This window comes from Apodemus sylvaticus, chromosome 8 (genome assembly GCF_947179515.1).
Source record: "Apodemus sylvaticus chromosome 8, mApoSyl1.1, whole genome shotgun sequence".
Classification (NCBI taxonomy): domain Eukaryota; kingdom Metazoa; phylum Chordata; class Mammalia; order Rodentia; family Muridae; genus Apodemus; species Apodemus sylvaticus.
In genome coordinates, this window is record NC_067479.1 from 1,918,894 (window position 1) to 1,944,399 (window position 25,506).

The window sequence follows — 25,506 nt, forward strand, 5'->3', positions numbered from 1 at the left end:
GATGGGAAATGGTGAAAGGAAAAACAGTAGTCATATACTTAATTTGTGTCTCTAGAAGGAGACAATGGGCCTTTCATCTCACCATCTCTGTGACATTGCTTTCACCTCCTGATTGGGACATAGAACTCTCGGCTACTTCTTTAGCATCATGCCTGCCTGCGTTCTGCCATAGGAATATCCTTCCATGATAAAAATCTCTAGAGAAAAGTCTGCCCTCAGCTTTTGGTTCTCATATTTCTTATCTGGCTCTTAGTCCTAAGGGTAGGGTATAGGGGATATTCTTCCATTAGCTCATAAATACGTTTTATTTTAAAAAGAAGAGTTGGTAAGTAGGCAGAATTGCTAGTTACCTTATCCAATAGAGATGTGTACAAGCAGATGTGATGCCTTGGTGATCCATGGGTCTGTCCTATGGAGCCTTCCTCAGATCTGAGTTTAGCATCTCCTCATGTGAAGGGAGGGGGGTGTCTCCAATTTTGTGTTTGTGACTCTCTCTGAAGTAGTGAATCTTGGGTGTATTTGGGTCTAACATGGAGTCAAAGCGTGTGTAAATGTAGAGCTAAACCCGGTGGGAGCGGTTGTGCCTGTCTGGTGGTGGGAGTGGTGGTGGGGAGCTTACGTTTATTTCAGAGGAAGGTGGTCTCGGGATAGGAATCTGCGCGGTTTCAGCGCGTGGGTAGAAGTGAGTGCACAGTCAGGTATGCGTGTGCGTCCTCTAGGCCCGGGCGCCACCGCAGGGCGTGGCGGAGCGGGTGCGGCCTGAAGGGGGCGCCGCCCGGGGCGGTTTGGTTGCGACACCCGCCCTGCTGGGTATTTCCGCTCGGCGTCCGGCATGCTTCTTGTGATCCACCTGACTGGTGCAGGTGAGGCTCCGAGACGGGCTGGGATTGGGAGCCTGGGGAGGATTAGGGACTCTGTCACCAGCCAGCCGAGTGTCTGCCGTTAGCCTCCCAGCAGATGCGGGGCCTGCCGGGCGGAACCCGCGGGGCGGAGCGCGCATTTGACCCCGGAAAGCTGCCTGGACGGCCCCTGCTGTGATTGCTAGCCGAGCGGGCAGATACTGCTCTCGCGGGACAGAGGGCTCCTACAAGGTAGCTTAAGATCCTAAGGGAATGAGGCTAGCAGTTTCCAAAAGTATGTTTTTATTGTTATTATTATTTTAGGAGTTACTTATGTGTGAAGAGACCAAAACCTGAAAACGAATCCAAAACCAACTTCTGTTGGTCAGTTTCTGATCTGGATTTCCTTTGGAGTCAGTAGTACAACACCTGGATCTTCAGCGATCCTTGCCTTTGATTCTATCCGTGGTTATTATTGCTGTTTAACTCTACTCAGCGAGTTATAACGTTACAGCCTCACTTAAAACCCATCGGAGGTGTGCGTGTATTTTAACTTAGCTTAATTCCAAGTTCATTTGTTTATGTTAAAAGAATAAGGAAACACATTAGGAGCCATTTTTTTAAGAGGTAGGTTGAAGGACCCAGGAAGAAATCATAAGTTAAAAATAAAGGCTATCTTTCAATCAATTGGAATGACCTCCGAGGTGGGGTAAGTCTTGTGCACAAGTGTGCTTATATTTATCTAATCGAAGGCTTTCTCTGGTCCGTTTCCTGTAACTGAAGTGCTAAATGGGGAACTGCAGTTTGGCCTCATTTTCCTGAACCTTCTTCAAGAAGTCCCTGAGTACGCAGGCCAGACTTCACCAATAGAGGACATTTGTCTTTAAAGGCTAGTTTGCAAAGTTAATTGGTGGATTTTTTTTTTTTGTACTGAACCTTTTATTTAAACTAGTGAACTTACAAACCATGTCCTTAGAGTGCAAAAGGTTGGCTCTCCAGCACTGGAAAACAAGCAAGCCAAGTTCGGATTAGGAATGTAGCTCAGTGTTAGAATTCAGCCTTCTGTGAAGTGGTGAGCCAGAATCCTACTAATGTCTGTTTGTGGTGGTCATTAGTGGATGGCAGTGTGTGGTACAGAACCAAAATAAAGTTCCTGCAAAGGTTAGTTTTTTAAAGTATAGGATCAAGCCAGGTGTGGTGGCTTATGTCTGTAATCCCAGCACTCAGAATGCTAAAGCAGGCCATACTGGGATATGCAAGATCTTATATCAAAAAAAATAACAAAACCAAAACAAACAAAAAAGTTTTCTCTTTATCTAGTAAGAGCTTTTGAAAGCTCCAGTTCTGTCTGCCAAAGCTTGGAAAGGAGTCATGGGATGACTCTTTATTGGCCTTGGCCAGCGTCTTGTTAGGGGAGAGGGCCCTCTGCCCTATAGACTAGTGCTGTCATGTTTGAAGAGGAGCATGGCCCGTGGGAAGGTAGCAATAGGAAGACAACATCAAATGATCTTAGCAGCCTTCTCTAGAACATTCCCCATCTGGAGCCAGTAAATACTAGGAATTTTATTCAGGGAGTCTGAGCCAACGATAACCACCCAGCATCTTGACTATCATATTTATCCCTCAGTCAAAGTCTTCCCTGTATTGTTGATGAAACTGCTCTGGGCTGGGCAGCCTTCCCTGGGCTAGAACCAAGACCTATGTGGTCACTGGCTACTTTGTGAGCTCACAGAAAAGGCCATTTGTTCAGTCTCTGGGTTTATATGGCAGGTGTGTTGCATCTCTGGGTTCTTCCTCTCAACACTCTTAAATTGGGGATTAACTTTCTAACACATGAATGGAGCGGACACTACCATAGGAGAGGGAACATTTTAATGACAGCAGTCTGGATCCACCTATATACCTTCTTGGAGTTCTACAAAACAGGTGGAAACTGTTGATTCTGTCCCATCCCCATAGCTGTGGGTACATAGCTGTCCCTCTTTGTCCTGGTGGCATGCTTGCCAGGTATCTGTCTCACTTGTTTACATTCCACATTATTCGGCCATTTTTATGTACTGTTGACCCTTTGCTGGACTTCAGACTCCAGCTAGATAAGAACTACCCTGTGTTGTTCATTCCTTTTGGCCCTGGTGCCTGCCACATAGCACAGAATAGGGGAAAGTAACGTTTTGAGATAGGCTAAGTGAGAGCTGAAGAGGAACCAGACAGTGTGCATTTGTTCAAATCATTAAATCTGCTTTATAAGAATAGAAAATGGTTTGTCCACATTTCTAGGGTATACTTAACACAGAACACCCAGCCATTGTGACAGTGAGTCCTGAACATCGACTTCCTAAGGCAAGAAACTAGTAGATGGGCTGGGTGTGCTACTCTCTGGTTGGCTGTGACACACTGTGGATGAGTTGCCTGCCATCCCTTACTAGAATCTCTGGTCACTTTCTTCCTGTGCTAACTGGCAAATATCTCAAGCAAATTCAAGACATTCTGAACTCCAGTGGCCCTAGTGTCTGTACATAGGTTGAGCATTCCTAATACAGAAATGTGGTATGCTCTGAAATCCAAAACTTTTCTAAGTGACAAAAGTGTTGGATTTCACTCTTTGTATTTCAGGTTTTTGTATTAGATATGCTTGACATTAAGTCTGTACAATTAAGTCATCCCCAAATCTGAAAAGTTCCAGCATCTAAAACATTTCTGGTCCCAAGAGTTTCAGATAAGGGCTACTCAACCTGTTTTTATTGTGTGGTCTTTGACTATAACAAAATCACTAGTGACAAATGGGCAGATACTAGACATGGTATTCTCCATGTGGCTGCAGAACTTCTCTGAGTGGCTTCTGTCCTGTGGCTATTGTGAACAGTGCTGTGAAGGAATAGTGCCACATCACTTACAGTACCATTATTAGTGCCAAAAGGAGTTTATAGAATTTATTTTATGTGCACAAAAAGTTATCAAGAACATCAGTTACAAGCCAGGCATTATTAACACATACCTGTAATCCCAGCACTTGGGAGGTGGGGGCAGGGGGGTCAGGAGTTCAAGGTCATATTTAGCTAAATAGTGAGTTTGAGGTCAGCCAGCTACATAAGATCTTGTCTGATAAAAAACAAAAAGTACAACTACAAAACTGTCAAGTAGATAACCAATATATGGATTTCTTGATGAATAAATTAAAAAGGAATTAGCATTTACTAGAGTCAGCTCTATGCCTGGGAAGCATTCTGTTACTTGGTTCATTTGATTCTGTAGTTTATCCTTCTTTCAGATGGAGATGAACAGTATTTGTGGGCCAGAGTCTCACTTATTTTCTTCACACGAAAGTCATTATTTACCTTGTTTCTTCAGTACTACAACTGAAGTTTGGAAAGATGGGATGCCTGAAACATGGACAGGCACTCAAACAGTTGGCTTTCCTTGACTATGAATTGCAGTGCAGCTAGTTCAAAGATCTGTGTTCTTCTGTTTTCTTTAGTTATTTTGAGGCAAGGTCTTTAACATGTTTTCTAGACCATTCAATCCTCCTGACTTGGGTTCTCAAGTACTGTGACTCAGGCATGCCCAACACACCAGCTGTGTGTTGTTGTGTCTCCCTCACACTGGCTCCTGCTGCCAGAGTAACACTAATCACATATGATCTGAAAGACATTGGTACCCTCCTGGAAAGTTGTGCTGCCATAATAAATTACAAGTGGAAGACCTTGTATTAGGTAGTGGCTCTTGTCATGTGCCTTGCAGAGACACGGGTGATTTTTCTGAGTCACACTGCAAGCTTGTTCATTCCTACAGGTGGTTTTTCTATGCAGACTCCCGTGTCTTCCTATATTGTGATTCCCTATATTGCATTTTTTTCTTCTTCCTAACTGCCTTTTGGATCAGCATAGAATTATAACCATTGCTGGACTTTGCTGTCTCTAATCAAACTGAAGGTCGGAGCTGCACCCAGCTTTCACATAGGCAAAGAGGCAAACTTTTGGAGGCTGAAAACTGTTGGAGGGAGTGGACTTTAGGGAAGAGAACCTAAGCAGTATTTCTCACATTTGGGACTTTGAGATGCATAAAGAAGCAGTAGTATACCATTCAAGCAGTCACTTAGATCCCTAAGAAGTTTGGATGCTTAGGGTGACATTTCTCCAGACTTAAAAACCTAGAGATAGGTGAAAAGCTAAATAGCTTCTAGAAATTTATATAAAATCTTCAATACTACCTGAATGCAGAATATTGGTTAGAAAAATATAAAAAGTTGTAGTAGCAAAAATGGGCAGCTGCCACTGAGTACCCATTCTCTCATGTTTAGCTTTTGGTCTTGTTGATTCAGTGACCCATGTGCCTGGGTGTGGGGAGTGAAGGGAAAGCAGAGGGGTGTGGGGCTCCCAGATACCTAAGGAGCCTGGTTCAGCCAGAAGCACTTTTGCTTTCTCATTCCTACTCCTTTGAATGTAACAATATGGCAGGAATGTCAACAGCCTTTTTCTCTCATGAGGGAATATTGAGGTGGAAGCTATGAGCTAGTGAGACACACAGCCTGCTGTGCTGGATTGAAGGAATGAACACATGATCTCCCTCCCCCTGACTCAAGAGCCCATACAATGTCATTATGCAGCCTGACCAATAAGGAGAGGCAATTGTATTCCTCTCCCCTGCCTTGCTTTGCATGGAGAGTCCTCAAGGGGTATGCCCTATTGTGGGCAGTCAGGACCTGTACAGGAGAGATGGAGGTGGCAGACAGTGGAAATTAGTACATCTGGGAAGATCAGTCATATAAGTTTAATACATTCAGATTTGTCAGTGTTAGAGAAGAGTTGTTAATGCAGAAACCCAGGAAGCTGTAGTGACTCCTGTAGTATACATAGGTTGGAGAGTATTGATGTAAATTCATGGTTTTCAATAAAAATTGATGCAAAAGTAAATATACACAAACATGAGCACATGTAAGAATAGATACAGACATGGAGCTATGGTGGTTTAAATGAGAATGGCTCCCATAGGCTAATATATTTGAATGTTTGATGCTAGTTGATGAACTATTTAGGAAAGATTAGGAACTATGGTTTTGTTGGAGGGAGTGTGTCACTGGGAGGAAAGGGTGGATGGCTTGAGGTTTCAAAAGCCCACACCAGGCCCAGTCTCTCTCTAGGTCTGCTGCCTATAGATCAGGATGTAATCTCAGCCACTGCTCAAGTGCAATATCTGCCTGCCTGCCTGCTTGCCTGCTGCCATGCTTCCTGCCATGATGGTCATGTATTAACCATCTGAAACTGTAAGCAAGCCCCAGTTAAATGGTTTTGTTTTTTTTATAAGCTGCTGTGATCATGGTGTTTCTTCACAGCAATAGAACAGTAACTAAAACAGCACCTCATCAGCAGAGGCAGGATGAGTGCACTTCAATAGCAGTGAGTATGCTTCACTCTAAATCCTGGCTTCTAAGTACCATTTTCTAGTAAGGAATATAGGTTACTTGGAGAAATGGCTGATGCCTGGACTGGGACATAACATCCCGGGTATCTGCACTGTCTTGAGCCAGAAAGCAAGGGAAGTACTCAGAAAATGAGCCAAAGGGACAGAGAAACCTGCTAAAATCAGAGACAGTTTGATCATCCAGAGAAATAATAATAGCATTTTTTGTAATGGGAGGCATAAGTCTGCAGACATATACATAAGCAAACAAATGAGCAAGGATGATAAGTGGGGTGTGTACATAGTTTTGAAGTGCTTCCTCACAATATTCTTGTCAGCTCTCAAGGAAAAGATGAGACTTCGTGAGGAAAGCCTGGTAGTCACCACATAGATGAGGTGATTGGAATGAACACCATCAAAGGGACACAAATTGAAGTCAAGTGTCATGTGATAGATGGCAGGGAGAACATTTTTAATGCTTACTGAGCATCTAACCTGGAGGCAATACCAGGCAAAATCAAAATGAAGGACATTCAGTGAAATATCCTGAGAGTCTGTTCATGATCATAGCAGGCCAAGACTGGGGTACTGTTTAAAAACCGAGGAGACCTAAGAACACAAAAGTCCTATGCAAGGCTCTACACATTATTAAGATTGTGGCCAGAGTTGGAAAGGGTTGTAATGATGGGAAAGGGTGTGGGTACCTGATGTTGAGGGTTGCCAGCCATGTAACTGGTGGGAATAGACACAGACTATTGTCTGTGTATTGAGGGCTGGGGGACGTGAAACTAGCATCTTATACATGCACTTACTGTGTACATATGTTTGCTGCACACCCATCACACGCCAGACTGTTGAGCAAAGTTGCTGGTGCCTGAGAAGATACTGGGCCAGAACACAGGTCTACAATGCTCTTTTGTTAGTTGTGTGTGTGTGCCTGTGCTTGTAGCCAGGGGGATTACACGGGGGAGGTGGTGGGTGCTTAAAAGTGAGAAGAAACCCTGTAGAGTTTTCCCAGACAGGATGTTGAATAAAGAGTTTTTCCTAAAGGGAGTAGCAGCCTTCTGAGCAAAGAGGAGGATATATGGTGTGACCTTTGTGATCCACATAAAATTTAGATACCTCCTAATCCTTCCTAAACAGTTCCACCAACTGGAGACTAAGTATTTAAATATATGATCCTCTGGGGGCCATTGTCATTCAAACAGTGTGGGAAAGGGGAGTTTGTATAACTCTAGCTCCAGGGAATCTGATACCCTCTTCTTGCTTCTGAGAACACCTGTACCTGTGTCCATGTACTGCCCGTGAAGCTTCTATACACATAAATCTTTAAAGAAAGGATAGGTGTAGGTCACCAATTCTCATTGTTATTTAGGAAAATTTGTTTATAAGGCCAGTGTAGTGGAGCATTCCTCCAGTCCCAGTACTCAGGGGAATCTGAGTTCACAGCCATCCTGGTCTATATATGGAACTCAAGGACATCAAGACTACATAGATTTATCTTGAGGGGGTAGGGGTTATGGACTTGTGTCCATAGACATTAGCTTTGGCAGAGGGTTTTGTAGGGCTCTTTTGCTGCCTAGAACGCAATAAAAAGCATGTTTCAAACACTGTTAAATTGTAAAATAGCAGGTTCTTTTTCCAGCCTGGTAGGCAGTACAACATGATAGCTAAATATATTAATGAAACTGTTATCATTGTCGGTTGACTGAGATTTCCCTTTAGAAGTCAATGCTCTGATCTTAAGTCATGATACTCACAGACTATTCCTTATGATATCACCCCTTTTCCTCAAGTCTGGCCTGAGAACAAATTATTTTAAAGAATGTTGTTTTCATAGGGATTTGAGGTTTTTAATTTTCTTGAAATTTCTGTTCAACATTATTGTTTGAATAATCTTGTGGTAATGAAAATGATACTTTAAAGGGCAAAAACATACTGAAAAATCCTCTTTTGTGATTTGAGTTTTTATCTCTCAGCTGTTCTAGTTGAATTTAACTTGAGGTAGTACAAGCACTGATAGAATATGAATGTTTTGGGGAAAGGAGGAAAAAACAGACTTAATTTTGGGTTTGGTGCTTTTAGTTTAGTTTCTTTTTTGTTTTTCATTTTTTCCTTTTATTAAAAATAGTTTTTTTCTCTTATAATATATCTTGATTACAGTTTCTCCTCCCTCCTCCCAGTTCCTCCCAGCTTCCCTTCCTCTCTGGATCCACTCCCTTTCTGTCTCTCATTAGGAAAACAAAAACAAAACAAACAGAAAACCAGGCTTCTATGAGATAGCAACCAAGCATAACAAAATAAAAATAATAAGATAAAGTAAAAGGCAACATGCTGAGGCTAGAGAGAGCAATCCAACAGAAGGAAAAGAGCCCCAAGAATAGACTCAAGAATCGTAGACCCACTCATTCACACACTCAAGGAGTCCCATAAAAGTACTAAACTGGAAGCTATAATTTATACTCAGAGGACCTGTGCAGATCCATGTTGGCCCCATGCTTGCTGCTTCAGTCTCTGAGTTCATGAGTCCTGCTTAGTTGACTCAAAGAGCCCCATCCTCATGGTGTCCTCCATCCCTTCTGGTTCTTAACACTCTTTCTGCCCCTCTTCTCTGGTCCCTAAGCTCTAAGGGGAGAAATTTGATGAAGACATCTCATTTAGACTCTCTCTCCTTATAATATCTGGCTCTGCATCTGTTCCCATCTGCTGCTGGAGAGAGCCTCTCTGATGATGACTGAATGAAGCATTGATCTATATATGAGTATAACAATATCATTAGGAGTTGCTTTGTTAATACTTTTTTAAGGACCACTAGTGTTTGATTTTCTGTTAGCTCTCTGAGCTATCTAATCTTGGTTCTTGATCACATACCATCTCATGGAGTAGACTTTAAGTCAGATCACATTTGGCTACTCCTGCAAGTTCTATGCCACCATTGTCCTAGCATATTTTGCAGGCAGATGAAAGGCTCTGTGGCTGGGTGGGTGTATGTGTTTCTCTTTTGGTAGCCTATTGAGTACTTCCTGCACCAAAGACACCAGAACATAAAGGCTAAGGCTCCATGTAGGCATCAGCTCTACTTCTCCCTGTTCAATGAGTTGTGTGGGTGTTGTCCTCAGCAATGGGGTCCCATTATCAGTTTGTAGAGAGAAATCTATTGTCTTATCAATGGCCTAGGTTGTTTGGGGTTTTCTTTGGGGTGCTTTGGCCAACAACTCAATTGAATGCAAGTTAGTCCCAGCAGTGGAAGCCTCATTTGGTGACAAGAGTTGACCAGTTGGGACTCCGTATCCCCCATTATTAGGAGACCTTATTAGGATCACATTCATATATTTTAGGAAGTTTCTACTGTACTAGGTTTTCATATCATCCCTCAAATGCCCCTCAGTTCCAGCTGTCTCTCCCCAAATTCTCTCCCTCAACCCACCTCCCCTCCTCTTCCCCATGTGTTCTTCCTATTTCTGACCCCACCTACATCTACTCCTAATCCACCTGTAAAGTCTTTTTTTTGAGATTACCTCCAGTATTTTTCCCATGTAGGTACTTAGTACTGTGAACTTAGTACTGTGGACTTGCCTCTCTGGATCCCTTTCACTGTGTCTCATAAGTTTGGATATGCTATGTATTAATTTTAATTGAATTCTAGAAAGTCTTCCTTTCTTCCTTCCTTCCTTCCTTCCTTCCTTTCTTTCTTTTTTTGCTTTCTTTCTTTCTGCCTTGATTTATTTTTCACTAAGTAGAGAGTTGTTCAATTTCCATGAGTTTGTATGTAAGCTTTCTGTTGTTTCTGTTGTTGATATCCAGCATTAATCTGTAGTGGTCTGATAGTATACAGAGAGCTATTTCAATTTTCTTTACTCTATTGAGACTTTATTCATGTCCAAGTATGTGGGCAGTCTTGGAGAAAGTTCCATGAGGTGCAGAGAAGAAGGTTGATTATTTGTGTTTGGGTTAAATGTTCTGAAATATGTTAAGTCTATTTGGTTTCTAACACCTATTAGCTTCATTATTTATCTATTAGTTTTTCTCTGGATATCCAGCCATTGGTGAGAGTGAGGTACTGAAATCTCCCACTGTCAGTGCATGAAGGCCAATATGTGCTCTAAGCTGTAGTAGTGTTTCCTTTACAAACATGGGTACCCTTATGTTTGGGGCATAGGTGATAAGAATAGAAATGCCATCTCAATTGATTTTTTTCCTTTGGTGAGTATGCAGTGTCTTTTCCTATCTCTTTTGATCAGTTTTGGCTTGAAGTCTGTTTTGTTAGATGTTAAAATGTCTCCACCAGCTTGTTTATTAGATCCTTTTGCTTGGAATAGCTTTTCTAACCCTTTACCCTGAGGTAATTCTATCCTTGATGTTGAGATGTGTTTCTTGGATGCAGCAGCAGAATAAATAGTGTTTTTGTATCCATTTTGTTAGTCTATGTCTTATTTTGGGGAATTGAGACCATTGATTGAGAGATATCAATGATTAATAATTGTTGGTCCCTGTTATGTTATGTTATTATTGTTGGTGGTGGTGGGTTGATTTTTGCCAGTCTGAGAGTATCTAGCACCTTCTGTAGAGCTAAATTTGTAGATAGATATTGTTTAAATTTGGCTTTATTGTAAAATATCTTATTTTCTCCATCTGTGATTATTGAAAGTTTTGCTAGGCTTGAGCTGGTATCTATGGTTGCTTTAAGGCTGCAGCACATGTGCTTAGGCCCTTCTGGCTTTGAGTTTCCATTGAGAATTCAGGTGTAATTCTAATAGGTTTGCTCTTGTGTTATTTGCCTTTTTCCCTTGTAGCTTTTAATATTTTTTCTTTATTCCTTATGTTTAGTGGTTTATTATGTGCCAAGGGGACTTTTTTTCTGATCCAGTCTATTTGGTGTTCTGTATGCTTCTTGTACCTTTATAGGCATTGCCTTCTATAGGTTAGTAAATATTTCTTCTATGATTTTGTTGAAAATATTTTCTAAGCCTATGACCTGGCATTCTTCTCCTTTTTTATTCTTGTCATTCTTAGGTTTGGTCTTCTCATAGTGTCCCAGATTTAACATTTTCTTGGACCACTGTGTCCATTTCTTCAATAATAACTTTTATGCCTGACATTCTTTCTTCCATCTCTTATATTCTGTTGATGAAGCTTGCTTACTTCTGTAGTTCTTGTTTGTATTCCTAAATTTTTCATTTAGAGAATTCTATGTTTGTGTCTTCTTTATTGATTCTATTTCCATTTTTAGGTCTTAAAAAGATTTTATTTCCTTCTACTGTTTGTGTTTTCTTGGGTTTCTTTAATATTTCTTTTATTCTTGGGTTTCTTTTATTCATTTCCTCTAATGGCTTGTTTTTATTTTCCTGTCTGTTTAAACAAATTCCTCTTTAAGGACCTCTATCATCTTCATATAGTCAGTTTTAACATCTTTTTCTGGTGCTTCAACTGTGTTGGAATATTTGGGGTCTGATGTAGTAGGACAGCTGAGCTCTAATGAAGACAGATTGTTTTAGCTGTTTTGATTGTGTTCTTATGCTGTCAAATAGGCACGTGATTCTGAATTTGTCTTTTGGGGAGGGTATTTTGTCCTTTAGTTTGTTTCCTCTCTAGATTTGCAGAGTGTGATGGCTGTGTTCACTGGTAGGGTGACTCCAGGATCAGACCTGGAAATGACAACCAGCAGCAGGCCTGAGGCAGGGTAACTTAGTGGTTTATACTTAAATGGACTGATAGACATAGCTATTCAGTATGAGTCTGTAGGCTATATCAAGGCAACTTTATAGTGTGAGTGTTTTTTTGTTTGTTTGGTTGGTTTGGTTTGAGTTTTTTTGGTTTTTGGATTTGGTTTTTTCGAGACAGAGTTTCTCTGTGTAGCCCTGGCTGTCCTGGAACTCACTCTGTAGACCAGGCTGGCCTCGAACTCAGAAATCCACCTGCCTCTGCCTCTGCCTCCCAGAGTGCTAGGATTACAGGCGTGCGCCACCACTGCCCAGTGTGTGAGTGGTTTTTAAGTTGGATATGTTTTCATTGTATTTGGTGCTATTAGGCTTCAGATGTGACTTCCTTAGGTTTGTGTGATTGAATACTTTGTCCTCATTACTGTTTGCAGAGGTTGCAGAGCCTTTAAAAGGTGGTCATGAGAGAAATCCATCATGAAAGGAGGACTTCTAAGCTCTTTACCTAGAGTAAGATAAATTAGATCTCCTTAGCAAACTTGAGGGATGCAGAGAGGAGGCTTTCTCATTGAGCTGGGGTGGTGTAGTGACACACATCTAAAATACTTTCAAGGACACCCTGAATATCTCACTGAATGCTGGAAACCAATGCTCTACAAACTGTTAGCTTGGAACCTTGTTTTAAGAAATACAGCCTGCAAACTAAGGCATTTTACTTTTCTAAAGGGTGATGATAAAAAGAAAGTGGTGGCTGCAGCAACCATGTCGCAGCAACCATGTCACACCTTTAGTTCTAGCACTTGAGAGGCACAGGCAGGCAGAGCTGAGTTCAAGGCCAACCATGTCTACAGTGTGAGTTCCAGAACAGTCAGGGCTGCACAGAGAAACTATATCTCAAAAAGACCAAAAAAAAAAAAAAAATGGCCTTGAAGGCTTATACCTAGATATAACCAAGCAGCCTCATATTCTTGCCAAAGCCAAAACCTTCTCCTGCCTTCCTCCTCTGTGATGGACTGTATCCCACTCAAATCATGAACCTTAATATGCTGTCAGGGGTTTGGTCAGTGCAGTGAGCTTCTAACAGTGGTTACCTTCTAACTATTCCTGCTAATTGCCCTGTGTTGAGCCTTGTTAACTACCTTAGATTCCTTGTCCCCTCCCACTGGGCCTTGCTTTTTCTTGGCCAGGAAACTATACATACCCACAATAACCAGGAGCTTGGCCTTAACCGTGAACTTCATGTAGTCATTTGGCTTTCTGTCCTAAAGAAATTGCCTGGTGGTGTGCACCTTTATCCTAGTACTTGGGACGTAGAGGCAGGCAGATTTCTGAGTTTGAGACCAGCCTGGTTTACAGAGAGAATTCCAGGACACCCAGGTCTACACAGAGAAATCCTGACTTAGAAGGGGAAAAAAGGGAAAAAAGAAATCTGCCTGGGCGCTTGTAAACAACAGTTGGGCAGCCTGCCAAGAGCCTCACTTGTGCTTTTATTGTTTTCATTGTGAGTAGGTCAGCTCTTCTGAAGGAGGAGAGTTGTTTAAATGGGTTAAATTCTCATCTTTCTGGAGTATTTTGTTAATAAACTATGTAGAAGTATAGAGAACAGCTTTGTGCAATATTTTAAATTGCTTTCTCCAGCTTCCTCTTAGTTTTTAAATTAGGAATATAGTTTGTTAAACTGAGCTGGAAATTTGGCTCACTTGTAAAGTACATTCGTACAATTGAGGCCTTGAGTTTGATCCCCAGAACACACACACACACACACACACACACACACACATAGTGTTTTTATAACTTGAGTTGTCCTTGAAAAACAAAACAGTGTTGTCATGTAGACATTCCTGTTTCAAACAGCCATAGCTCTTGGAACAAAAGTTCTAGAATACCTCAAAGTTATGCTGTAGAAACATGAAAGGGAGCATACTCTTCAGTCAAGGGGTGGTTTTCTGCCCACGTTGACTCAGACTCAAACAGTGAAGCCTTTGGAGCATGAGGCAGACTAGAAATTCACCACCTTCAGCCAGACCCAGATGCCCCATTGCCCTGTATCTCCCACTAACAGAGGATGAGTTAGAACAAGACCTGGATTCTTAGCTCTTTCCTCCTTGACCAGAGCATACTTGCTCCAGGAATAGTAAACACATTCTCAGAAGTTGCCCAATGTGAGTTAAAAGTAGGCTACCCTCCAGGAGCCTGGAAAATATTCCAAAAGCCAGATCATTTGCTGTGTTTCTTAGCCAAGTGTGGGCAGACACTGCTTAGTTAACAGTTAACGTAGATGGGGCCCTGGGTAGGTAAAACAAAACAAACCAAACAAAACAAAAACTCTGTCTCTATGTCCTAACATCTGGGCATGGAATACACTACATACCCCACATTCTTACCTTCTGTGCTTGCTGACCTAGACTCAGCTTCCTTTCCTCGAACCTATAACTGCAGAGGAACATGTCCTACTCTGTTTCATTGCGAGTCAGGTTCCAGAACGTGATTGAATTTAACAGGGCAGCATAAGTCCATTTCAGAAAGACTGCAGAAGCTTCACTGTTGTGGAAACCCTGAAGGTGAGATGAGGAACTTCTCTTTCTGATCAGGGATTAGAAGGCATGTTGAATGCCTGATAAACTGGCAAAGACAGGAGGCTCAGTGGCCTGCGCACTGCCTCTCTCTTGTGCTCATTAGTTTTTATTTTTGAAACAGGGTTGTTGTAGTTCATGATGCCTTTGAAGTTGCCATCTTTCTTTATGAGCCAGAATGCTAAAATTATAACTAGAATTATATTATGGCCGACTCACTAGTATTTTCTATATCAACTCTTTATTTGCACACAAAATGTTGTTTGTTTGTTTACAAATGGCTACCACTGTAGAAACACCTGGATCAACTTGGAGAATGTCATCCTCCCAATGGGCCTCTTCCCACCTTGCTGAGATGGAGCTTGCAAACTCTAGATCTTATTTCAGGCCTACAGCTGTCTGTAGTGCCTCCCTGGTCACTGGCTTCCACCTGAGTCACCTCCCCTGATCTGCAGCACCTGACTCTCTTTTGCTTGGCTCTCATGGGGTGTTGACCAGCAATAATGGCAGAGACTACCACTGAGATGCCTGTAGGTCTGCACCCAGACTGTGTTGCAAACTGGGGGCTTAAAACTGGATTGTGAACTTGAGAGTGGAACTGAAGCATTTATGCCTGAAACCTGGCCAAGACCAGCAGTCTGGCGGCAGCCACCCTGTTGGATTCAACTTGAGCTGCAGGTGGCACCAGTGGGTTATTGGCACCTTTTGAGGCCTGTCACTGCCTGCCCAGCCTGTTGACAGGTGTCTGGCTACTCAGCCACCTTAAACAGCAGGGGCCAACATGTCTTCGTCCCAGTGTACCTGGCCTGTGTTTCCAAGGCTTCTTCTAGGCCAGTGGGGATTTTCCAGGCACTTATATACTCAGAATGAGCAGAAGTGAAGGCTGTATCTGCACTGTTTGTCACTGTATTTTGAAGATAGGAATGTAACTGCCTTAATTTTTTAAAATTACACTGATGATCTACTTGGAAGGGGGCATGTGTACCACAGCATGCATGTGGAGGTCAGGATTTGGTTCTCTTCTTCCACCAGGCATCAAACTTAGGTCATCAGATTTGGTGGCAAGGAACTTTCTTTACCTTTTACTTGCTGGATCTTTGACAAAGCATGAAAAACACTTTCAGCATGACGAAAGCATTAAAAACTCACAGAATGGTTACCAAGGCCAGATTTGTATAACCCATTGAGGTAGCAGGGCCATGAAGGTTTGTTTTCTAAGACCCTTGAGAGTCTGGAGCTTTGAACACACCAGCAGGTTGTACCTGATTTCAAAGGCAGCCAGTGCTACAAATTCAAGTACAGTGTTTGGCTGTCTCCTTTCCGGGGTATTGGTGGAGTTGGTGTTGGCCAGCTTCAGCAGGAAGGTCTTGTCTTTGCTATAAAGAGCCAAGCAGGCAACCAAATGAGAGCATCAAAGCGTCTGCAGGATGTGACCAGCCCTCCCTGGCAAGATGCCCAGGACCTCAGCTCCTGCTCCTGCTCACAGGCCAGGGACAGGTTTAAAGTTCACAGCATCTTGTTTTTTCACCTGTTTCCTACAGTTCTAAGAAACTTCTGAAGAATAAATCAGTAACTATATCCTTTGCTCCAAGGAAAATAAGTGTTACTGTAGGGCAGGGGGAAGTTACTTCTTATTCAGATGCAAGAAGACTTCTAGAAAATAAGAAATTTCCCAGTAAACATGGCCCACACCCCATCCTCCATACCTAAGATCCTTACTCAGTTTCCCCACAGTTGGGTGTGTTTGTTTCCCAGGCAGATGCCCTGTGAGTAGGTATTTGGCAGAGTTGGTAAAGCCAAGGGTATTGTTTGGCATTGTGTAACCAGCTTTGACATAGCTGGTGGATGATGAAAAGGAGTAAAGACACCATTTATAAGTGCTGTGCTGTGGGTTTACAGCACCGGAGTTCTTGGTTCTGGAATGATTCCTCTGCAGTCAGTGGAAAGTGATAGACACATCTGGCCAGAGGCAGAGCTCTGGGCCTCCTGTATATGGTCACTTGTTTCAATCACAGTCTTGACAATTGGGAGATTGCTAGTGGAGAAATCGAAGTGATGATATTCAGAGCTTTCTCACACTTCTTGTACCACTAAATTTTAATACAAACAGGATAGAGACTTTATTGAAGTTCCTTTCAGAAGGTTGTTCTTATGCTAAGGGATAACATCCATTGAAAATCCTTTAGCAATTAACATTGGAAGAATGTAATCCTTAGCCCTTTTCTTGCTTGGCTCACCTGATCTGTGTTCTAAGTATGGACTGAACATGTTCAATAGTTGTGATTTAGACTACCTTATCAAAGTCCAAAATCCTGCCTTTTACACTCTTGCCACCAGGTGGCTATGGAAAAAAAAATCAGTGAGGACCAATCCAGCAAAGGACTTGGAATCATTTTTAGTTCTGCTTCAGTGATGAAATATGAAACTAGATGGATTGTCCTACAGGAAAGCAAACTGCTGCTTGACAGCATTTCAGGCAGCGTCCTGCCAGATGGACATTTCTATTGTGTTTTGTTTTTAAAATATTGACAATGTTAACTAGCCAGCTTTTGCTGAGCTAAAGTGTTTGGAGACGAGGAGCCTGCTCTACCTTTAGGGCTGACTTCTGGATAGACATATTGTTCCAGGCTATAGCAAAGTTTGACATAAAGGTTCTGCTTTGGGCTCTTCTGTTCTAATCAGGAGCACCTCAGTCCTGACACTGTAAGCTTCCCATCTGCTCCTCACTATATCTGTGATATCATCCACAATAACACTGCATAAATCTACTCAGTACAGGCTCTGGAGCTCACAGCAAAACTGAGCTGAGCAACCATGTGTGGCTGTCTAGACTGTTCATGTGTGGTAAGGTGAGGGAATTGGGCTTATTTCTACAGGACACATCTGTTAAGAGTAAAGACAGCAGCATGTGGCACTGACCCCGCTTCCCTCAGTGTTTGGAAAGAAAAGGGCAGTACTTTCATGGGCATGAAACCTTACCCAGCCCCTGGCTCATATCTTGTGCTCACCCAGCCTCTCTTGTGCATCTAGCTGCTCTTTGGGTCTTTAATTTATTCACTTTGACAAGTAACCTCTTGGTCATACAACAGTTCGCTCTCAACTTGCTTTCCTGATTCAAAGCGAACATGAGTGCCTTAATCCTCTAATGGGAATTAATTGCTTATTTCAGTGCTTAACTCTGATCCTTTCTCAATCCCCACAGGGACAAGTTGCTTCCTGAAGGATCCATGTGTATTGTTCAAAACACAATCAAAAAAAGGTAATGATGTTTTTCTTATGAAAGAAGCCAGAAATGCACAACATTCATTTTGAACTGCATAAGTAGTATTCTCAAACTGATTTTATATTATAAAGGAATCACTTACCAAATGCTTTTGAGGAAAAGGCCTAGTTTTCTTTTATAGAAATAAGCTATTGTTTTCTTTCAAAGAAAGCTGCTGATTACAGTTTAAAGTAGAAAACCACTGTCCCCTTCCTGAGACTGCTTCTTGGTTCTGAAACCACCACTTGATAAGGCTTGAATCCTCTTCCATCAACACATTTACCATAATACTCTCAGGGGCTTAGTTGAGAAGCCTACAGTAAGCATTTGGGGAAGGAGGAGCTGGGATGGAGACCTAGAGAAATGGGAGGGAAGGGTCAGAGGAAAGAGGAATCTAAAGTATGGCACTGGGTGCTTATGACTGGCCATTAGTGGTCAATAGAAAGTAGCTCATTGGGAAATATGATAAACCCAATTTTTAAGTGGGGAACTTTGATTTAGGTCTGTTACCATGACATCCTGCACTTCACATTACCTGGCTCTGTATATGAAATATAGACCTATGGGTACTATGTCTGATGCTCAATAAGGAGACTGGGTCCACATTGTGTCAGCTGCTGAAAAACACTCATCCTTCAGTGTTGTGGTTCAGGCTTGCTTGGGCTATCATCATTTACCAAGATAAATGGCCATCTTTGTTTTATGTTATCTGCCCCTTATTAAACTAAGTTCTTACATTTTTATACAATAGTAACTTAATCCAGTGTAATGGAAAGAACTAGCATTGTACAGTGTAGGTGGGCAGGAGCAAATTGAAGACATAATTAGGCATGACTCTCAGAAAGCAACTATCTTTGTTACGGTCGCCATCCCTACGGGCCAGAAACATCAGAGCAAGGTTTTCCTCCTATCCCTGCTAGACACCACAAACTTCTGAGAACTCTGTGCTCAAATCCCAGGCTTATTTTTTGAATTGATCATTTGTTTTGTTTTAAATTCTTTACTTTCTTATTTCTGTATATATTATGGATTTTAATCCTGCCAGATGTATACCTGGCAAAGATTCTCTCCCATTCTGTGGGCTTCCTCTGTTGATTGTTTCTTTAGCTGTACAAAATATTTTGGTTTTATGAAGTGTCACTTGTTGGCCTTAATTCTTGGGCAAATGGAATTGCATTCAGAAAGTCCTTCCCTACACCTGTCACGTAGGTACTGTGTATGTGGTCTAGCAGTTTCACACTTAGGTGGGGGTGAGACAGGGTCTCTACACAGCCCTGGTTATTTTGGAACTCAATACATAGATCACGCTGACCTGGTACTAGATCCACCTGCCTTTGCTTCCAGAGTACTTGGACTAAAGGTATGTTCCACCACACCTTTAATTTTAATGTAGGCACTTAAAAAAGAGCTAAACATTTCCTTGCAGGAAAGCTACTAGAGGTGGGCTTTGAACTTTCAAAAGCCATGTCAGACTTTCTCTACCTCCAACTTGTGGATAAGATGAAAACTCTGAGTTATTGCTCCAGCCAGTGCCATGCCTACCTGCCTGCCACCATGTTCCCCACAATGGTGATTTTGAACTAACCCCTCTAAAACTGTACATAGATCGCTGAATGTTTTCATTTATAAACTGTCTTGGTCATGGTGTTTCCTCACAGCCATAGAACAGTAACTTAGACATATATCTATTGGAAAAAGTGCCAAATTGAAATCACCTCTTAGCCGGGCAGTGGTGGCGAACTCCTGTAATCCTAGAACTCTGAGAGGCAGAGGCAGGCAGATTTCTGAGTTCCAGGCCAGTCTGGTGTACAGAGTGAGTTCCAGGACAGCCAGGGCCATACAGAGAAATCCTGTCTCATGGGGGGGGGGGGGAAAGAGGAAGAAAGAAAAGAAAAGAAAGAAATCACCTCTTATTGGGTTCATTTTAATTTTTTAATGAAATTGGGCACCCCCTGAATTTGGTTCATATATGTTTAGTTTGGTAATGTCATCTTAGTTAACTGTTCCTTGATAAAAATGAAGTGTCCCTCTTTATTTCTTCTCATTAGTCTATTTTGTCAGATATTAGGATAGAGATACCTGCTTGCTTTCTGGTCCAGTCTGATTGGAGTACTCTAAATCAGTGCCTATCTTTACATCTAAGATATGTTTCTTATAGACAATAAATAGATTTTGTTTCTTGAACCATTCAGTCAGCTTGTCTTTTGATTGGAAATTGAGATATTGATATCTAAAGTTATTACTAAAATGTGTGTGTGTGTGTGTGTGTGTGTGTGTGTGTGTGTTAGCTGCAGTTAGTGTTATTGATGTTTGGTGATGTAGTGGTCTCGGTGATACTGTGTGTTTTAACAATTACAGTTTTTATTTCTCTCCACATTCTATTATATGTATTCCTCTCTTCAGCCCAAAGTATTGCTTCATTTTCTTTAAGTTTTGGTTTGTTGGATATGAATTCTTTTTAGGATGCTTATATTATGAAAAGTTTGTCTTTCTTTTTATTATGGCAGATAGTTTTGCTAGACACATCAATTGAGGCTGCTAGTCATGGTCTTCATGTATGAGTGCTCTCTCTGCATGTATACTTGCACGCCAGAAGAGGGCATCAGATCCCATTATGTTTGGTTGTGAGCCACCATGTAGTTACTGGGAATTAAACTCAGGACTCTAGAGGAACAGGCAGTGCTTTTGCTGCTGAGCCATCTCTCCAGCACCCCTCACCATCACCTTCTACCCACTTCATGGCCTTTTCGGAGTTGGAATGCATTGCTTCAGGCTCTTCTGGCTTCTAGACTTTCCATTGAGAAATCAGCTGTTACCTTAATGGCTTTTCTGTATATGTAACTTATACTTCTTTTTTTCTCTTGCAGCTTTCAATATACTTTCCTGGTATGCGGGTTTACTGTTTTAACTGTGGTATACTATAGGAATTTTCTTTTCTGATCTTGTCTATTTGGTGTTCTGTATGCTTCTTCTATCTGTATGGATGTGTCTTTTCTTGGTTTGGGGCAGATTTTTCTATGATCTTCTTGGTCTGTGTCCTTAACTTGGGATTCTTCTCCCTCATTCAGAAGTTTTTTTTGTTTCATGGTGCCTGCCTTAGTCAGGGTTTCTACTTCTGCATGAAACATCATGACCAAGAAGCAAGTTGGGGAGGAAAGGGCTTATTCAGCTTACACTTCCACATTGCTGTTCATCACCAAAGGGAGTCAGGAAACAGGAGCTGATGCAGAGGCCATGGAAGGATGTTACTTACTGGCTTGCTTCCCCTGGCTTGCTCAGATTGCTTTCTTATAGAACCCAAGACTACCAGCCCAGGGATGATACCACCTACAAGGGGCCATCCCCCCTTGATCATTAATTGAAAAAATGTCTCACAACTGGATCTCATGGAGGCACTTCCCCACTGAAGCTCCTTTCTCTGTGATAACTCAAGTTGACACAAAACCAGCCTATACAGTGCCCTACATTTCCTGTATGTTCCTTTCTTGTAATTTTAATTTTTTCTGTATTTTGTTTAGATCCTCTTTTATCATTATGTCCTAATATATGTTTTCTGCTTGCTTTTTGAGTTTTCTAGTTGAGTTACTGGGTTTTACAATTCCATCTTCATTTCAGCGTCAGTGTTTATATCTTCTTATTGGATTCCATCCTCAAGCCCATCATGGTTCCTCTCACCCCATTGTTTATGTTTTCTTAGGCTTCACTAGTCTTATCTTCCTTAATTTCACTAGGCTGTTTCTTTGTGTCTTTGAATTCCTTGATGAAGTATATTATCCTTTTAAAGTCTGTGTCCTGGGTTCATCTAAGTAATTCTTACTGGCAATCATTGCAGACATTTCTGTAAGTCTGGTTTGATCTTTCATATTTTTTGTAGTTTGGCACATATGCACTTCTTTTGTTAGTTCAGAGTCTGATATGGACAGCAGAGGTTGAGACAGAAGAGAGCCTGTGTGGATGGGTTAGACATAGAATTTGGAAATGGCTTTGATGGAATGAAGGTAAATGGACAGAGGAGACTAAGCTGGTATATGAAATGTGCCTTTTTGACCTAGCCTAGAATCTGGGGAGTATATCTGGCTGGGTAGAAAGTTGGATCTGATATGGGAGGGACCTGTGGGTTATGTGCTATGAAGATGTAGGTAGAGTAGTTCCAGGCAGAACCCTAGAGATTGATTGTAGTGCAGAAGGGGTGGCCAGACAAAGCCTGGGTACTGGAAGATGTGGCACCTGCACTAGATCTGGCAGGTTGGGGAGGATCAGGGTGACTCACCTGGCTAGACCCTGGAGAAGGATGTGGGGGAATCTAGCTGGATGGAAGGGTTGGAGGCAGAGATGGAAATGGGGGGACCTGTAGTTGATGGCAAGTAGGGTAGTTCATGACTGGGGAGATAGGTTGCAGTCTAGGCAAGGGTAGCAAGACTAGACCTGGAGCACAAGATGTGGGACCTAGGCTAGATCTGGTGAGTTCATGATGAGGAGGGTCAGGGAAATTCACAGGGCTAGATTCTGGAAAAGAATGTGAGAGATTTGGCTGGGTAGGAAGGTTGGACTTGTCATAGAAGGGATCTGTGGGTCATGACAGGTAGGGTGGGTCTGGGCTAGATGCTCAACACTGTCTTTGGAAAATATACATCAAACAGAAAATCTACAAAGTTGTGACAATTAAAATAGTGTGTTAGTAGCCTGAAAACAAACATAGTAGTCAAATGGACTAGGAGAGATGGCCTAGATAGATCCTAGCATGTATAGTTAACAAAAGCTGCAGGAAATTCTAAGACCATTTTATTCAGACAGACAGGTACAAATGGTACCATATATCCATATCCAACTTAGACTTTTACATAAAAACAAATGAATCAAAGGCTTAAAAGAGCTTAAGTTGGAAAAACCACATGGCATTGGATTTGAAAATGATTTCTTGGATATGACATCAACATTATAGGTAACAAAATTAAAAATATATTGGACTACATCAAAATTTATGTCCATTACTGGACATAATTAATAGAATGAAAAGGTAACCTAAATATGGAAGAAAGTGAGTGCAGCTCATGTATCCAAAGAGGATTATCTAGATATAAAGTATGGCACAAACAGCTTGGATGAAATACTGGGCAAAGACCTTGAAAAGATAATCCTCAGAGATACACAAATGTCCAATAAAGTACATGCAAAGATGCTGAATGTCACTAACCATTGAGAACACAAAATCAGACCCACAGTGAAATATTACTTCATACTCATGGATGGCCACCATCCAGAAGCAACCACTTGGAAGTAATGCAACAGGTACAACAGCCATAGAAAACAGTACTCAAAGCAAAGAAAACAATTACCGTGAGAACCTCCTGCCTCTGGGTATGTGTATACACAAACTTAATGGAAGTGTGATATCAGATACATCTGTGCTTACAGAAGCATTATTGACAGCAGCCAAGCCATGTTCATCAGCAGATAAGGATAAGAAAACTAGGTAGTCTGTATGGTAGAATATTATTTAGCTTTAAATAGAATAAAAAGGACACACACACAATATGATTGAACCTTGAAAACACTACAAGAAGTGAAATAAGCCACTATAAAAGACAGTGTTGATAGCCTTCACATATGCAAAGCAGATAAGGTAACGAACCTCCAGGACAGTAGCAGAAGAATAGTAATTAAGGGGAAACTTATTAACAAATAGCATTTCGGTTATATAAAATGAAACTTTCCTCTAAAGATCTGTTTCTCAATGGTGTGCATTCATGATAACCCCACTACACATGTAAAAATAGTGAGGAGGAAATTAAGTTTCAGAAATAGTGGACTTCTGGTAGGTGGATTTTATAACAGTTGCATAAAATTCAACTTGTTTTTATCAAAATACATTCAAAATAAATGGAGTGTGGTACAGGGAAGTAGGAGACTTATAGCAAATTGTTCCAGGTCATATGCTAGTCACATTCGTACCCCGTGCTCCTGTGAGTAACAGAGCTTTAGTCAAGCAGCCCTAGTTTCAGCTCCTATTGCTGCCCTGGAATCTTCCTCTCAGACCTCTGGCTTGGCTTCTAACATGTTAAGTGAGGAAATGCCTCCTATCTTCCAGACCCCTGAGGTGACTGACATACAGCAGTACTGTGATCAGTGCCCAATGTGACCCAAGGCTGGAAACTGGCCTCTCAGTCTCTTGTCCTGCCTCTCTCCTAAGCCTGCCTGGATGAAATGTTTCTTTACCTCTATGTTGACTCTCTTAGTGACAGCTGTGGGCATTGCCCTCTATTCAATGAAGACTGTGGTTCCAAGCTACTTGGAAGACTGAGGCAGGAGGATCACTTGAGCCCAGAGCTACATGATCTTACAAATACATGGGAAATCTTACCACCATACACATATCATGATGCTTACCATGCTATGGAGTGTTCTTCCTCTAAGAACATAGAGATCCACTTTCCTGAGCCTCCCAAGTGCTGGGATTAAAGGTGTATGTCACCACACCTTGCTCCCCTAGCCCGGATTTCTAAAGTCATTAACATATGCTCCTCTCTCTAGGCTTGAGATTTCAAAGTTCAGGGCAGGCTGGCCTAATACCATTTCAGTTTTTTAAATATAGCTACAGAAAGCATTTCATGATGTGAAAACCACATGAACTTCTGGGTACCATAGCAAAGTTTAACCAGAACATTTTGGCTTCTTTTCTTTTTGAGCTTGGCCAGCAGAGTAGAAGGACTGTGATGGTATTACCCTCAGTCCAGAGGCTTCCCCCAAGGAGATTATTCACCTGCTCATATACCTACCTGCTTTCTCTTCCATAGTGTCTGCAGACAGATGGCCCATATCTTCGTGTATGGCACCTTGAAGCGGGGCCAACCCAACCACAAAGTCATGCTGGACCACTCACATGGCTTAGCAGTCTTCCGAGGCCGAGGCTGCACTGTTGAGTCCTTCCCACTGGTGATTGCGGGCGAGCACAACATACCTTGGCTGTTGTACCTGCCAGGCAAGGGCCACTGTGTGGCAGGTGAGATCTATGAGGTGGATGAGCAGATGTTGCGCTTCCTGGATGACTTCGAAGGCTGCCCCAGCACGTACCAGCGCATAGCCCTGCAGGTGCGGGTGCTGGAGTGGGAGGGTGCCAGTGACCCTGGGGACAGTGTTCAGTGCTTCGTGTACAGTACAGCCACCTATGCACCCGAGTGGCTGTTTCTTCCCTACCATGAGAGCTATGATTCAGAGGGCCCACACGGGCTACGCTACAACCCCCGGGAAAACAGATGAGGGGCTAGTGCCCCAGATGCCAACAGGATGGGGGGCACCTGGTAGCTGCCTGGCATAAGCAGAACTTTCCAAGTTCAACTATAAAACATGTTGACAAAACGTGCTTTGTCATATACTCTAATCTGGTGGTACTTAATTCTGCTTTAGTATTAAGGAGCACCTGAACTAGCAGGTACTAGATAGGAAACACTCTAGGCTGAGGTTCAGGATACCTGGTACTCCTCACTGCTTTTTTTTTTTTTTTAATTTACTTTGCTCTAACCTGAAGAGAGCATCAGGCTGCAGTAGCATCTCAGAAGTTCAATCTAGAAAGAAGTGGTAGGAAACGCTGATTTGGGTTGGGTCAGTGTAAAAACATCAAGAAAAGCATGTTGTACCTAAACTGTGTGCTCCATCCACCCCACCCCCACTTGCAATTTCCAAATCACACACAAACTATTAAAATGGCCATTAAAATACAAGTTTACTGTTGCTGTTTGGTCCTCTTTTTGGTGTACTTACTTGGTAGAAGGTGTTTTTCA

At 42.0% G+C, this 25,506-nt stretch overlaps 1 protein-coding gene across 3 annotated transcripts; it reads left to right on the forward strand.

Moving 5' to 3' along the window:
- The first annotated feature begins 779 nt into the window (after window positions 1-779).
- Ggact (gamma-glutamylamine cyclotransferase) lies at window positions 780-25,456 on the forward strand. 3 transcript variants are annotated; one of them, XM_052190586.1, is made up of 3 exons: window positions 780-863; window positions 17,669-17,725; window positions 24,523-25,456. In XM_052190586.1, exons 2-3 carry the CDS (start codon window positions 17,694-17,696, stop codon window positions 24,983-24,985), a joined length of 495 nt encoding a protein of 164 aa, XP_052046546.1. In that variant the 5' UTR covers window positions 780-863; window positions 17,669-17,693; the 3' UTR covers window positions 24,986-25,456. The 3 variants fall into 3 exon arrangements, with proteins under 3 accessions (XP_052046546.1, XP_052046547.1, XP_052046545.1); XM_052190587.1 differs by lacking the exon at window positions 780-863 and adding an exon at window positions 991-1,091; XM_052190585.1 differs by lacking the exon at window positions 780-863 and adding an exon at window positions 1,099-1,548.
- Window positions 25,457-25,506: the final 50 nt, after the last annotated feature.

Excerpts from the sequence above, each read along its gene's own strand:
- Ggact (XM_052190585.1), top strand. Across the intron at positions 17,726-24,522 it reads CAAAACACAATCAAAAAAAG|TGTCTGCAGACAGATGGCCC; the intron begins GTAATGATGTTT and ends TCTCTTCCATAG.